At 36.9% G+C, this 15,035-nt stretch overlaps 1 protein-coding gene across 2 annotated transcripts in view; it reads right to left on the reverse strand.

Moving 5' to 3' along the window:
• The window catches only part of MDM1 (Mdm1 nuclear protein homolog (mouse)), a 31,189-nt gene that overhangs the window by 6,082 nt on the left and 10,072 nt on the right, over positions 1–15,035 (reverse strand). The window contains exons 6-12 of one of the 2 annotated variants that reach the window (XM_008588856.1): positions 13,476–13,579; positions 13,296–13,395; positions 8,456–8,485; positions 7,956–8,131; positions 5,471–5,776; positions 4,604–4,716; positions 4,403–4,512 (exon numbers count right to left, since the gene is read on the reverse strand). In XM_008588856.1, coding sequence (XP_008587078.1) covers positions 4,403–4,512; positions 4,604–4,716; positions 5,471–5,776; positions 7,956–8,131; positions 8,456–8,485; positions 13,296–13,395; positions 13,476–13,579 — 939 coding nt within the window. The remainder of the gene's footprint in view (positions 1–4,402; positions 4,513–4,603; positions 4,717–5,470; positions 5,777–7,955; positions 8,132–8,455; positions 8,486–13,295; positions 13,396–13,475; positions 13,580–15,035) is intronic. The other variant, XM_008588857.1, reaches the window with a different exon arrangement.

Here is a 15,035-nt window from a genome sequence, read left to right on the forward strand (position 1 = left end):
CAATTTTTCTTTTTTTTTTTTTTTTTTTTTTGTCTTTTTCCATGTCCGGCAACGGATCGCAACCCTCAGTGTTGCCCCCGTACCGGACCGGGGACCAGCAACGGGATCACAACCCTCGGTGTTGCTTCCCGCGCCTCGCTCAGCCAGTGAGCGGGAACCGGTCCGTATGTGGGATCCGAACCCTCGGGCGGGAGCACCGCCGCGCTTCCCAAGCGGCGCACTATCCAGTGCACCACCGGGCTGGCCCGACAATTTTACTTTTTAAAGGAATGCAAACCAGTAAAATCAAATACAGTTCCAAAGTTTCCTGATTATTACTTGTAATTGTTGCCTTCACTTGTATCTGAGTCTATCAATGAAACATTCAAAACACTGCTTTCTAATCTTAAGTATCCTTTTCTCTGATTAGAGTTTATTGCTTCAAAATGAAGATGGCCTGGGGTTGTTGGTCTCAGCCAATAAATACATTTTAAATCAATATCTAGGATAAAACCACAAATCTTCCACTCGCTTCCATTTTTTAAACAAGTATCACTTAGTACAATGTAAATAATTCCAAAGACAAATCATCCTTTTGATTTCTTTTTCTACATGTATTAACAGAAATTGGGATCTCTGTCAAATTGGTTTTACTATTTGCTGCTTGGGAATTTCTTCCGCCAGATACTCTGGTTCACAACTCTTAAGTCCCACCTTCCACAAAGTCCAAGGACATGGACACAATGCAGCCAAATTCACCATAGCAAGGGTGATCTTTTGTCCAATTCCGAAGAAGTTCCTCATTTCTATCTGAGACCTCATCATCCACATGGTCTTTACTGGTCCACATTTCTATCAGCATTCTGCTCACCACCACATAAGTCTCTAAGACATTGGGATAGAATAATTGTATTTTGTATGTGAGAGTGACATGAGTTTTGGGGGGCCAGGGGCGGAACGATGGAGTTTGGATGTGTTGTCCCTCCAAAACTCATCTGGAAATTTGATCTCCAATGTAGCAGTGTTAGAAACTGATTGAGTCATGTGGTGGATCCCTCATGAATGGATTAATGCTCTCCCTGGGGGACGGGGGATTAATGAGTGGATTTTCGCTCTATTAGTTCCCACGAGAGCTCGTTGCTGAAAAAGACCCTGGTACCCTCTCTCTCTCTCTTGCTTCCTCTCGCCATGTGATCTGCTTATACCTGCCAGCTGCCTGCCACTTTCCGCCATGAGTAGAAGCAGCCTGAGGCCCATGCCAGATGCAGCTGTCCCAGAATCGTAAGCCTAATAAACCTCTCTTCTTTATAAATTACCCAGTCTCAGGTAATTCTGTTATAGCAACAGAAAACAGACTAATACACTATTGTTAATAAGACCTGTAAAATATTTTTAACACATGGAGTTCTCAGGTTTAATGTAACTGATTTCATGATCTGTTTTTGAGCCGAAAGCTTCCTTATTGGTTTCACTGTTTCCACCCTGCCCTATGTACAGCAGTTCTCCACTGAGTAGCAGAGCAATTTGATTTGTTGCTTCGAAGGGCTTCCCAGAACCATTAGAATAACATCCAAACTCCCTACCTCACCTTCTTTCTCCACTTCCAACCTCATTTCCTATCCTCTCCTCTTCCCTCTCTAGGCTTCAGCCACACTGGCCTTTTTGCTCTCTTTAAAACTCACTGTTGGTTCTTATCCTAGGCAAGAAAAATGTACTTGCTGTTCTTTCTAACTGGAAAACAATCTCTGCCCCAGATCTCTGCATGGACACCTTCCTCCTTAGTCAGGTCACAGCTAAAATGTTACCTCCTTAGAAGTGTTGTCTTTATGGCCCAAACTAAAGCAGTCTCACCCATCCCTTCAAGGTCATTTGCAGTTTTATTCAATTCACACAGCACTTACTAGTACCTGAAATTATCTTTTAAAAAACTGTCTATTTCTCCCAATGAAAATGTAAACTCCATGAAGGCAGGGATTTTGTCTTGATTACCAATGAATCCCAGATCCTAGAACAGTGCCTGGCACATAGGGAGAGCCCATTAAATATGGAATTCGGTGAATGAAAATGAAACTCCTAATATTACCTTCCAGAGGGTTCTCATCCAGAGTTCTTACTCAGTGCAAGGCACACCACTGATCTTATCAATCTTGTTGGACAAGTCAGAAACTTATAAGTCATCCACAGTCTCTAATCTCCCATTATCCAACCCAGCACCAAGCCCTGAAACTGTTTCCTATACATAATTCTTCGGTTTCATCCACTTCTATCTATGCCCACCCTCCTTAGTCTGAGCTATCAACATCTCCTACCTAGACTACCACAATGGCCTTTTAATGGTATCCACAGTCTACTTTTTCCTTCTGTGGCAGCCAAATGGATCTTGCAAAACAGAAATTGATGACAACGTTCCCATGTTTAAAAATATTTCAGTGGCTTCCATTGCTCTTGAGATAATGATAAAAATTCTCAGTATTGCTATCTTTTCCAGCCTCATGCTGCCCCACGCTCCCTGCCACACACTGTACTGCTCTTTGTTTCTGAAAACCCTGTGTTCTTTCACTCTACAGGATCTTGGCATATGCTATGTGTGCTCCTCCTCCCTACCCCTTTTCACCTAGTTAATGCCTCCTCTTCTTATCTCAGCTCAATTACGACTTCTTCTATGAAGCATCATTGACTTCTCAGAAGCTTCCTGATCTACATGATTAGGCCAATTCCTTCCAGAATAGCACTAAGCACTTCTACTTTGAAACCTCACTAGTTTTAATTTTTTTTTTGGTGCGATTGATTAATGTGTATCTCCCTCAACAGAATGTAGGTTCCATAAGGTCATGTACTATGTCTGTTTTTATTCTCTATCATTGCCACAAGATCTACCATGTGAAAAAATCTGAATGAATGAAATGAGCTAACACATATTTAAATATTCTTTTAAGATTTTAAAATGCTCCTTGAGGATCAAACTAATACCATGAGAATTCTACTCTAAAATTTTGCGAGACTCTGTTGTTTATGGGTGGTCTCTGAGGACAGACTACCTGGGTCAAATTCTAGTCCACCATTTGGCCTCACCTGTGTGACCTCAGTTTTATCATCTAAACTAGAATAGTAACAATATCTACTTCTTAGAGTCAGAGTTATTTTGAAGACTAAACAAGTTAATATATGTAAAGTACTTAGCACAGGGTCTAGAAAATAGTAAGTGCTTAGTAAATGCTATTATAATCATCCCCAGATAATTTACCCAAACTGCTTCTGCTCCATAACACTTCCACAATTTAAGGTATGCCATTAAAAGTTAATAGTGAAAAAATTTCTGGATATTATAATATATTCTCCCTAGTTCCTATAATACAGACAGATGGAGGGTGATACTAATCAAGGGCAATTGAATAATGGAGATAATTTATTGGAAACTGAATGACTTAATGTGTTTAATTTTATATGTAATTATATTGTAATTTCTTATGTTTTTCTAAGAAAATAAAGGGAGAAAAACTGATTGTGTATATCAAGTTTAATGACTCCTCTGCCTACCAGTAACCAAGAGTACACCATGGGAAATAACCAAATCTAGCTCCTGGTACATCCTTTGGTAGTGCTGCTGGCAGAAAATTCACATGGAGGGATTTCCAATCAAGTTGTCAATAAGAAACCTGCTTAATTTAGAGGAGTTTATAATTAAAATGTTACAACTGTGTTGTGTGCACAATGAGTTAGAGATTGGTATTAAAATGTCAAAGGACAATATTATTCTATTTAGATTATTCAAGAAATTAATTCCACAAAAAATAAAAATAATACCTATAAATCCAGCTGTTAATATGGATTAAGGTCACCTCTTTTGGCTAATCAGCCTTTCGTGCACAGCTGCCTAGAAGCTCACACCTTCCAGGTGGCAGCCTGGACTTCTGAGGAGGGGACATCACAGTCTTTGTGGGCAATATAGATTCCTAACATTTGACTCTGATCAGTCCTTTGACTGTATTCTTATTGTCACATTTCCTTTAATAAACCAACTTATACATAACAGGAAATAGTTTAGATATCCTGTCACTCCAATAATATTCACTTAACACATATTTAATGAGTACCTGCTATGAGCTGGGCTCTGTTCTAAGCATTGGGAACTAGAGGGTGGAAGGCACTCTGATCTCATCTCTCACCTCTCCCCAGCCCCTGAAAACTTCCACTGTGTACTCTGGAACTCATGAACAGCCTTCAGCAAGATCCCTTATAGATTTTCCATCTATTTTCAGAATGTTCTCTATTGTACTTCAACCACTTATAGCAGGTTAATAGTATCATCTCCACATATGATAGCCAGAATTTTCAAAAATCCGAACCTATCATTCATTTATTACATGTGACTAAAATAATCAGTTCTGAAAGAGAGGCTTTTCCCCCAAATATAAACATTAACCTTAGTAAAATCATTCTTCGAAGTTTCTAAACAATCCTGAGAGGACATTCTTTTCCTCTGTTCTGGGACTGGAGGCTTCAGTTTAGATGGAGACACTAAAACAGCACCACCTGGAAAAATGCAGAAGACAGGTTTCAATTAAACTAAATTATCACGTAGAAAAAGCAGGTTAAATAAGAACTGCACATTTTTGCCTATTACCAACAGCTGGAGTAGTAAGATCATGATGAGTCCTTTGGATTCCACCAAGTTCTCTCAGCTTCGGAGTAGGAAGCCTGCCTCCATTTCCTGAGGATACGGAAGAAGAATCTAACCTATGAATTAAAACAAGCTATTACGAACAATTTCCTCCAAAAATCATTCTGCAATAATAAAGTATAAAACATATCAGAGAAGGCCATTTTGTTTCTGAAAAAATATCAATCAAATCCACATGCAGCTAAGAGTGGTTGAATACTGGAAAAGGGGAAAGATCATTGCAAGTCAGCAATAACACAGCAGAATGTCCTTCCATTAAATCAGGGCCCAAGTTTCATATTAGCTGAAGCACCCATGAATGAATAAGGGATTTGGCCTATGGACAAAAAATATCAGTGGTAGAGAAGAACCACTCCCCAAAGCAATTTGCACATAAAGCAACAGGAATTAGCTATTTGCAGAAATCATTTTTTAGTATTAAAAAACATTATTTTCTTTCTTTTTTGGTAGAACCATCTGACATTAAAGAACACCAGCTACTTTCTTTAAATCATAAAGAAAGCCATTTTCCCACACACATTTGCAAATCTGGCAAATCATAATTAGCAGGACACAAATGAATATAACCCTAACTACTTCCTCCTCAAGTAGCCCAGTGTTCAAGTATTCAATTACCAATTAGTGGTGACTTAAATACTTGAGTAAATTAAGTTATAAACCATATAGCAGTGCCTCCTTTGTGACATTCAAGTAAAATCTGCTTTTTATTAGTCATAAAACCAAAATTGTAAACCACTATACTTGGTGACAAAATACACATTAACCATGTACAATAATGCTTCCATACACTGAGTAATTTAAAATTCTCACCCTTCTTTCATCTTGTCTACCTTAGATTTCTCAGGTACATCCAACTTCTCTAGCTCTCCCATATAAACCTGCTTATCCCTTTCCTTTTCTTCCTCCTCCTCCTCCTCCCCTCTGGGCTGTTTCTGTGTGTCTTCACTGGTATTCTCTGCATCCCAAGCCAGCCGCCTTGTAACAGGTATGGTGGGAGTGCCTGACATTCCCATTTTCTCCGTGATATTTTTCTGGGGTTGTTCTTCCGAGATATGTCTTTTTTCTTCTAGTTTTGTAGAAGGACATCTCTGCAAAGCCTTGTGGCTTGTAGGATCTCTGCATAACAAAACAAGTTTTATTTTAAACTTGAGTAGTTTGAGTTTTTGGTATATCCTAACTTTAGTGAGTCTGTCATTTCCTTCCACTGTTCACAACTACATGTTTCTCACAGACATTTCCTTGCCCAGCTACTGAAGAAAGAGATCAAATTAAGAGTTCATTTTATAGTACAATAAATGAAAGTTACAATCTGGAGTTCCTATTAAAATAAAGTCATGTGCTGCATAACAACATTTCAGTCAACAGTGAACCACATATACGATGGTGGTCCCATAAGATTATAATGGAGCTGAAAAATTCCTACCACCTGATATTGTAGCCATCATAGGCTCATCATAGCACAAGGCATTACTCACGTAGGAGCAATAGCCTATACCATATAGCCTAGGTGTGTAGTAGGCTATATCATCTAGGTATATGTAAATACATTCTATGATGTTCACACAATGACAAAATCACCTAACAATGCATTTCTCAGAACATATCCCCATCATTAAGCAACATGTTTGCATTCCAAAATGTATGTATCTTCCCTTACTCCTACCTTCACACATAAGAGCCTGCATCTTGCTGACAAATGTCATACTTATCCCTAAACTGGCATTTAAACTAGGACTCCACATGATCTAACTCCTTCAGTTACTCAATTAAGGTTCGTGCACAAACTAAAGTGTACTTGTGATCAAATAAGCACATTCAGATTTTGTATTTCAGATTCATCTTTACAACATTATTAAAGGATAGATTTCGTAATGAATTTTTAAAATCAGATGTCAGTAATTAAAACTTATCAATTTGGTATGCGTAACTACATTAATATACTGTAACAAGTAAAAACTATTTTACTTGCTACAAATCAATGTGCTATTTCTCTTACAAATAGTTCAATAATGTTCGCTTTAAAACAGTGGAGAATTCTTCCATAAAATCAGAGGCCAAGTTCTGTATTAGCCACAAAATCCATTAATGAATGATAATGGAATATGCATTAATAGCTTATTCCTATGGCTTAAATGTACTCTCAAAACTCATTGAAGGTGACCCCTAAATTTGAAAGGTGGGGTCTTTGGGAGGCAACTGGATCATGAGGACTCTGTTCTCATGAATGGACTAATCCATTCATGGTTTAATGGGTTAATGGGTTAACAGGGAGTAGACTGTGGGCTTTATAAGGAGAGGAAGAAAACATGTGGAAACACGTTCTTGCTTAGCCTTTTGCCATGATTCCCTGCACTGACAGAGGACCACAGGACCCTGTAGCAAGTCCCCACCAAGAAGGCCCTCACCAGATGTGCCCCTGGACCTTGGACTTCCCAGCCTCCAAAGCTAAAACAAATTCTGTTTCTTATAAATTATCCAGTTTCAGGAATTCTGTTATAAGCCACAGAAAACAAACTAATACAATTATATTTCCTGAGTTTTTATTGTTGCCACCTTTTTTTTTTTTCTTTTATTCCTTTTTGTCTTTTTTCGTGACCGGTAACGGGATCGCAACCCTCGGTGTCGCGCCCATACCGCGACCGGCAACGGGATCACAACCCTCGGTGTCGCGCCCGCACCACGCTCAACCAGTGAGCGGACCGGTCTCTATATGGGATCCGAACCCTCAGCGGGAGCGCCGCCACACTCCCAAGCGCCGCACTCTACCGAGTGCGCCACCGGGCCAGCCCATGCCACCTCTTTTTTAAAAAACTTTTAAAAATCCTTTTACATCTAAGGCATAATCATCTCTACTCTGCTATTAATTCTTAACAAAGAATAAATAGTCTCTATATGGGATCCGAACCCTCAGCGGGAGCGCCGCCACACTCCCAAGCGCCGCACTCTACCGAGTGCGCCACCGGGCCAGCCCATGCCACCTCTTTTGTAAAAAACTTTTAAAAATCCTTTTACATCTAAGGCATAATCATCTCTACTCTGCTATTAATTCTTAACAAAGAATATAATAAAATCTAGTCTTCCAGATTTACATTATGTATTATTTATACACAAATACATAAACTATATACAGCTTTATTTTTCACAGAGAATATACTAAAAACAACGAAATAAATGGCTGGCACATTTCCATTTGACTAGAAGACAAATTCTGAGTAGTCATGTCATTTTCCTATATTGTTCTATGATCTACATAAGCTGCAACATACTTTTTCACCATGCACAAAGAACATCTCACCCGGCAAGATCTAATGCTCTGATGTTGCTACTAATGGTTCCTTCTGAGCTTGTGGTTGAGGAGACATCCCAACAGCAGTTCTTATCTGACAGAATCTGATTTAGATGGTCCCGAGAAAAATGTGTTCCCTGAACTCGTTTCCTATAAAACTCAGCCTTCTCTCGAAGTTCTTTAACCTAGGCAGAAGAGTTCAGACATCACGTTACTGTAAATGCTCCTTCACAAATACCACCAAGTAGCACAAAGACATTGCACAAACACAGCCAGAGACCAAGGAGAAAGGAAGACAAAAATAGCGATTTACGGTATCAGACTATATGCATGTAAGCAGAAATTAAAACAATCAAGCTAAAGCATGATGCAGTTATTTTATTTTATACCAGCAGGCAAGAAGACATTTATAGCAGCTAAGAAAAATACTGACACCTACTTTTACTCTGACTGAAATTACACAGTACTTTATGCATTACTATAGTTTTAAAAACTCAAAAGCAACCAACCTCTGCATACCACATGGCATTTAGAGATCCCTAGGGGAGGAATACAGAAACACATTTAATGACAGGTTAATACCATAACTGAATATTAATGGGAATCAATGAAATACCTTTTTATTCCTCCTTCTAAATATGTAGCAAACTTGCCAACCAATATTTCTTTGTATTTTTAGTAATATTTAACTCAGTAATCAAGATATCTTAATATTACCATGAAAACCACCCACCTTCTTGCACGGCTGGGAAGCTATCAATGACAGGTCACCCAATTACTGTTCCTATTCCCCCACCTCTGAAAGAGGTGCCAGAAACCCCTCACTGGCTTTATTCCCCAGCTTTACAAACAGCTGCTACTACTACAGAAGTCCTCACTGAGAGAGTTATGAGGCTTCCCTCTCCAAATACCTCAACATTCCCTTGGAATCATCAGCAAAACCTCAACTTTTTGAAAATGTACTAAGTATATAATTAAAAAGAATATCCCACAAAATAACAATTGTAAAATATTCAACAAAGTGACGGGATACAAAAAAATGTTCTGATAAACCATAAGGTGATTTTAATTCCCTAATATGCAAATAACATACTTTCACATGAAAAGAAGCATTTATAACCATTTTAAACCCTTTCATTTTATATATTATACTGCCACCTGCTGGCTTCTCTAAATTAAGTTCCACAATGTAAAAAAAATTTGAGGATTTATCCTTAAAATTCTGTTTGAAATCTTTATTTATATTCAAAAAACTCTATAATATTTTCTATCATAAAGATAGAATGTTAGAATTAGAAGGATATCAGGATACTGTCTGCTAGAATTGCTTTCACTTAAGGCAAAAAAAACAATGAAATTTGGCAATGCAAACTCAATTGGAGAAACATCCTCAGCCCCTTAACAAGACACTATTTTGAACACAAAGGGATGAAAGTGTCACATCTTTAGGTAATTAGCAAAAGACAGCACTTGTCATGACATGAGAAACCACATAATCCCAGCAGAATCCTACTGCTCTAATGAACCAAACCTGAAAAAAACCCTAAAGATAATTTGAAACATGTTCTTCTCTGCCAAAAAATAATGAGCTATGTTCATTTGTCATTTCTATCAACTCCTGTACCTTAACAAAAATTACTAGTAGTGGTTTTGCATTTAACCGGTAGAACCAAGACACATGTGTTAAGTCTGTTGAACTTCTAACCAGGATACTATGAATGCACAGAAACCTTGTTATAAAGGGCCTTGATATACTCCCGATTTTATTTCTAATAAGTACCCCCATGTTTCAAATGTTTCATAGCTAGTCCATCACCTACATGATAAAATTTGCATGCCTTAGCATCACTTCCTCCTCCATGTTCTTGAAGTCCTTTGTGCACATCCCCATTAGTACTGAATCCATTCTATGGAATTAATTGCTCACATCATCCTCTTCCATTAACCTATGAACTCCTTGAGATGAGTGAAAATGTAGCAATGAAGCATTGATTCTACACTCTGTCCTGAGTATGGACTACGCAAGAAGCCTCAGCTAGATGGCTGGTAGCCCAAAATAAGCAAGAAACTCCCTGCATTCAATGATTTCACAGTCTGACAGAGGAGGCCGACCTGCGCATATATTATTACCATAATACTGGTATGGTCTATGCCATAACAAACAAATGAGATACAAATTCAAGGCGTGGTTCATAAGAGGATCCAATCAGCCCTGCACTACATATTGGATAGAGCAGGAAGGAGCAACAGAGGGGGCTGCATTTTATCCATGTGGGAGGACTTTGCTGTTTGATGAATGAGAGGCTAGACGAACAGCCCCTCCATGTACACAGTGATCCAGTTTTATTTGACATCAATTTTATTTAGAAAGAAGAGGAGATACTTTACAGAGATTCTGTGAAACTTGAGTTTGTTCAGCTCTATTTGTTACTAACATTTAAAACTCAGAAAGAGGAGATACTTTATAGAGATTCTGTGAAACTTGAGTTTGTTCAGCTCTATTTGTTACTAACATTTAAAACTCAGAAATTTACTTTACTAGCATTCTTTATTAACAATCTTAGTGCTGATGTTATGTTTTACAAATGTATGATTTTAAACTTCTACAGTCCTAAACTAAAATGAAAAATAAGGAGGTTGACATCTCCCTAATTACGTACAGTGTTCCACTAGAAAGCGAAAAAAACCAATGAAGTGAACTCAATATTAAGAACAACCCCTATAGCCAACACCCAGAGCCACTAAAAAGGATAGGAATAAACCATTCCCAACTCAAAACAAAACACACACACACACCTTCCTGGGTCAAGTAAAGCCATCAGATAAGATATAATACTATAAGCAGAATGTTTTCATTTCTGAATTTATTTTCCCAAATTAAGAATTAACTAAATTATTTAAAACTTATATGCAGAAAATTCAAATTCAGGAAACTGGGGGAAAAAATAAAAACTCTCTTTTTCTCAAAAATCCTCCCCCAAAATGAGGATTGACTTTATACCTAGTCTTTACAATGTCTATGAAATTACAGGATATCTCTCAAATGTGGAACTTTCTCTTGAGACAAAGTCCTATTTTTGTGAAAGGCACATTAGAATAAAATTACCTCAACCAATGTAGTTTAAATGATTAAACAATTACCTAACAATAAAGAAAAAAGAAACTTAACACAGATTCAGTAGTTATTCTGAGGATGGGAATCTAACAATTGCAATTGCTGGTTGTTATTAGAAACAATCCTTTAAGCGAGCACTTTATAAAGCAACAGTGCAAGTGGGTATATTAGAGGTGACAAATATATAACCACTGGACAAATAAAACCAACTTGGGGTACTTAGGACTTAGGATAAAATACCCAGTGACTAGACCATAAATAGATTCAAAAAGTACAATATTTCAAACATCATAAAAGGAAATGAAGATAATATATGGACTAGAAAACTATAACATGACTCAAAAAGTCGGTTAATATTCTAATGATAACAAAGTCACTGACACCAAAGTGCATTTGAAGAGTATGAATATACAGAGTGCCGTATATTTAGGCACCTCATAATCAGCCACATACAGTAAATATCTTCCAGGAAAAAAGAAATATAAAATTTAAGTAAAATATGGCCTATACAAAATGTCTACAATCTGGTCAACTAAAACTATAACTTATGACCATCAGTGATCACTGACTTCTTAGCTCAAAAATCTTATTCTTTCCTAATTCCAATTTTTTTTTTAATTATTTTGCCAAAGAAGTTAAGGCAAACTATACCACTAATTTAAATGTTTACAATCACCAACAGCAATTAATAAAACAAACAAACAAAAAGTTATGTTTCCAAGATATCATAACAGGAAACTTTGAAAAAAGAGATCTTAAATTAACAATAATAAAAATGTTCTCTTTCATAAGGAATTTCACCTTATCATGACTTCAGACATAGTAACGATCTTCTCAGTCCATTAAATGTTTACATCTGAGGCCTAAATACCAACTCATCTTGGTTTAAAGAAATCTCAGAGACCATGAGATAATCCTTCCAAAACAAGGAGCCTCTCATGACCTCGACCTAGTGAAGTGCCTAAACATGACAGGGCAGTGGCTTACCTATGTATTGTCCACACTTCGTGTCCTGCCTTTGCCCTGGCTTTTCCTCACTCCCCATCAGACTCCACAGACCCAGAGCTCCTGGCCAAGATCTGGGATGGTCATAACTGCTAAAGAGTTTAGCTGACTCGATTCCTTTCTTCCATCATAACTGCCTTCAATGCTCATAGTTTCAGCTTGATTTCACCAGGGTGAATAGATGAATGTTGCCGCAGATAACAACTAGGACAGCTTCCAGCTTTGTCTTTTACTCTGCCTGTGCTGCCTCTGAACCATGCTCAAGAACAGAGCATCAAGAGCAGCCACAGTGAAAGGAATCAAGTAACCTCCTGAATCAACATGCAGAGTTTAGCAGTCACCAGGACATATGTCTGGTAGCTGCCAGCTCAAAGAACCAACAGCTCAAAGCACAAGCACCTTTCCCCAGAAGCTAATTACACATAGTTGTTGGCCATGATGTTAAGTACTAAGCTAAATAAAAGACTCATTCCCCATTCAAATTATCCCTGTCTTTACAATAACAGGCAGAAGGAGGATATTTACTAATGTCTAATCTAAACAAAAAATGTTTTAATTTAGCTTGTTCACACAGAAAAGGCAAAAAAAAGTCAAGATATGGTTAAAAGATGCTAATTATACAATAACCAAGAATGCTCCATTGTTTGTCTATAAAGAAGCTAGTACTAAGGTAGCACTTCTCAACTCTAAGATTAATTACCTTTTCTCTCAAACTTATCTTTAGATGCCCAGAGTTTCTCCCATATCCCAACACTCTAACTCAAAACTCTAACAGCACAGGCTGCACCTTTCTTTTGCTTACAGGAGGTAACAGTATACACTGACAGTGGGTGCCACTATCAGACAAATTATTTAATCTTGAAAATTAACCCTCAGTTGAGAGAGTGGAAGTCTGGATATTATAAAATAATCAAATCTATAATGCTGCAATTCTGAAAACTGAGTTTATTAACATAATCAAATGTTTGATTGTGAAAACTGTTTTTAACTTTAAAGATTTTAATAATAATAAATATTAATCTATAAGGAGCCAGTGGTATTAAAAAAATACACACACTGATACATCATATCCTAATATATACAACCGCAAGTTCTTGATATTTTTAGTGCTATTATTATATCATACATCTTTAAATTGTGGTCTCTATCACTAAAGGAAACTCACTGTGAAATTAAATTGTTACACAGGCTGAAAGAAAATGTGGGCTTACTGAGTTACATGCACTTACCTGATCTGGCATGTTTTCCTTCACATGTGTCCAAGCCCCAGCTTTATACAAATACTGAGCTGGGCTCAGAAATTTTGCTCTATATTCAGAATTCACCTTCCTAATAGAAATAAAATGAAAGTAAATATTTCACCATGTTGATCATCTAAATACCATAATATTTTCCTATAAAATACATACCCAAGCCTTTGATGTCTCCAAGGAGTAAGCTTCTTTTTAGGCTGGTTTGAGTCTTTTAATTCCATCTCTGCTTCTAATTTTAAAGGATCATCTGTCTTATTACACTAAAATGGAAATAATTTAAGCTTTTTATGCTTAACAATATGTTATACATTAAAATGAAAACATAAACGTTATAAAGTTAGACTTGGATATCATATTACATTTCTGTTTTTAGAAGCTTTAACTACTAAAGTTAACAGAAATCATAAGAAATCAACAAGCACATTTGTAAATTAGAATATCTTTTTTTTATTTAGTTTTTTTTGACACCGTTTTGTTTTCTAACAATAAAGATTTCAGATCCTTGGCCAGGGAAGAAAAATTAACAAATACACATCTAAATAAACATAATATTACTACATATTGAACAGTGATCTTACATTTGCCCTTGATATTCTAAATTTACATTTCATTGTGTTACGGTAATTAAATGTCAAGTCGCAATAAGTTAGTTACCACATTGCTTTACTGAATTACTTAACTTTTTTTTCTTCCCAAGAATGCCATAGGTCCAATGTGTGTGTGTGTGTGACTGTGTGTGTGTAAATCATTTTACTTTCAGTCATATTTACTTCAGTCATATACTTTCTATTTTAAGTACTCATAAAGTATCAGGTATCAACATTCTAGGAGATTAAAAAATAGTATTTATACCTCATTTACCTATAATTTATAGTGATTTTAGCTTAATGCTGCAACTTAAATGGCTATAATTTCACACAGAAGCAGTCATTTGTATAACCTGATGTAAATCGTGTGAATTATGCTGGCTATAATTTGGCATGCTAAAGCTTTGATTTAAAAAAATAGACATTCAGACCAGTGGAGCAGAATTGAGAACCCAGACATCACCCCTCAGGCTTACAGCCATCTGATATTGGACAAAGGCAACAAAAATCTACATTGGGGAAAAGACTGCCTCTTCAACAAGTGGTGCTGGGAAAACTGGATATCCATATGCAGAATGAAACTAGATATGCACCTCTCACCATACACTAAAATCAACTAAAAATGGATTAAAGACTTATGTATAAGACCTGAAACTGTAAAATTACTAGGGTAAAATCAGTACTAAGGGAAAAATATAGGTGAAACACTTCAGCAACAACGTCTAGGCACAGACTTTATGAATATGAACCCGAAAGCATGAGCGATAAGAGAAAAAATAAACAAATGGAACTATATCAGACTAAAAAGCTTCTGCACAGCAAAGGAAACAATCAACAGAGTGAAACAACAACCTACAGAGTGGGAGAAAATTTTTGCTAACTATGCATCCAACAAGGGATTGATATCCATAATATACAAGGAACTCAAGCAATCATACAGTAAAAAAACAAATAACCCAACTAAAAAATGGGCAAAGGAGCTGAATAGACATTTTTCAAAGGAAAACAGACCCATGGCCAACAGGCACATGAAAAAACGCTCAACATCACTAATCATCATGGAAATGTAAATTAAAACTACACTAAGATACCATCTCACCCCAGTCAGACTGGCTATAATCAAAAGGAC

This window comes from Galeopterus variegatus, unplaced genomic scaffold (genome assembly GCF_000696425.1).
Source record: "Galeopterus variegatus unplaced genomic scaffold, G_variegatus-3.0.2 Scaffold5073, whole genome shotgun sequence".
Classification (NCBI taxonomy): Eukaryota; Metazoa; Chordata; class Mammalia; order Dermoptera; family Cynocephalidae; genus Galeopterus; species Galeopterus variegatus.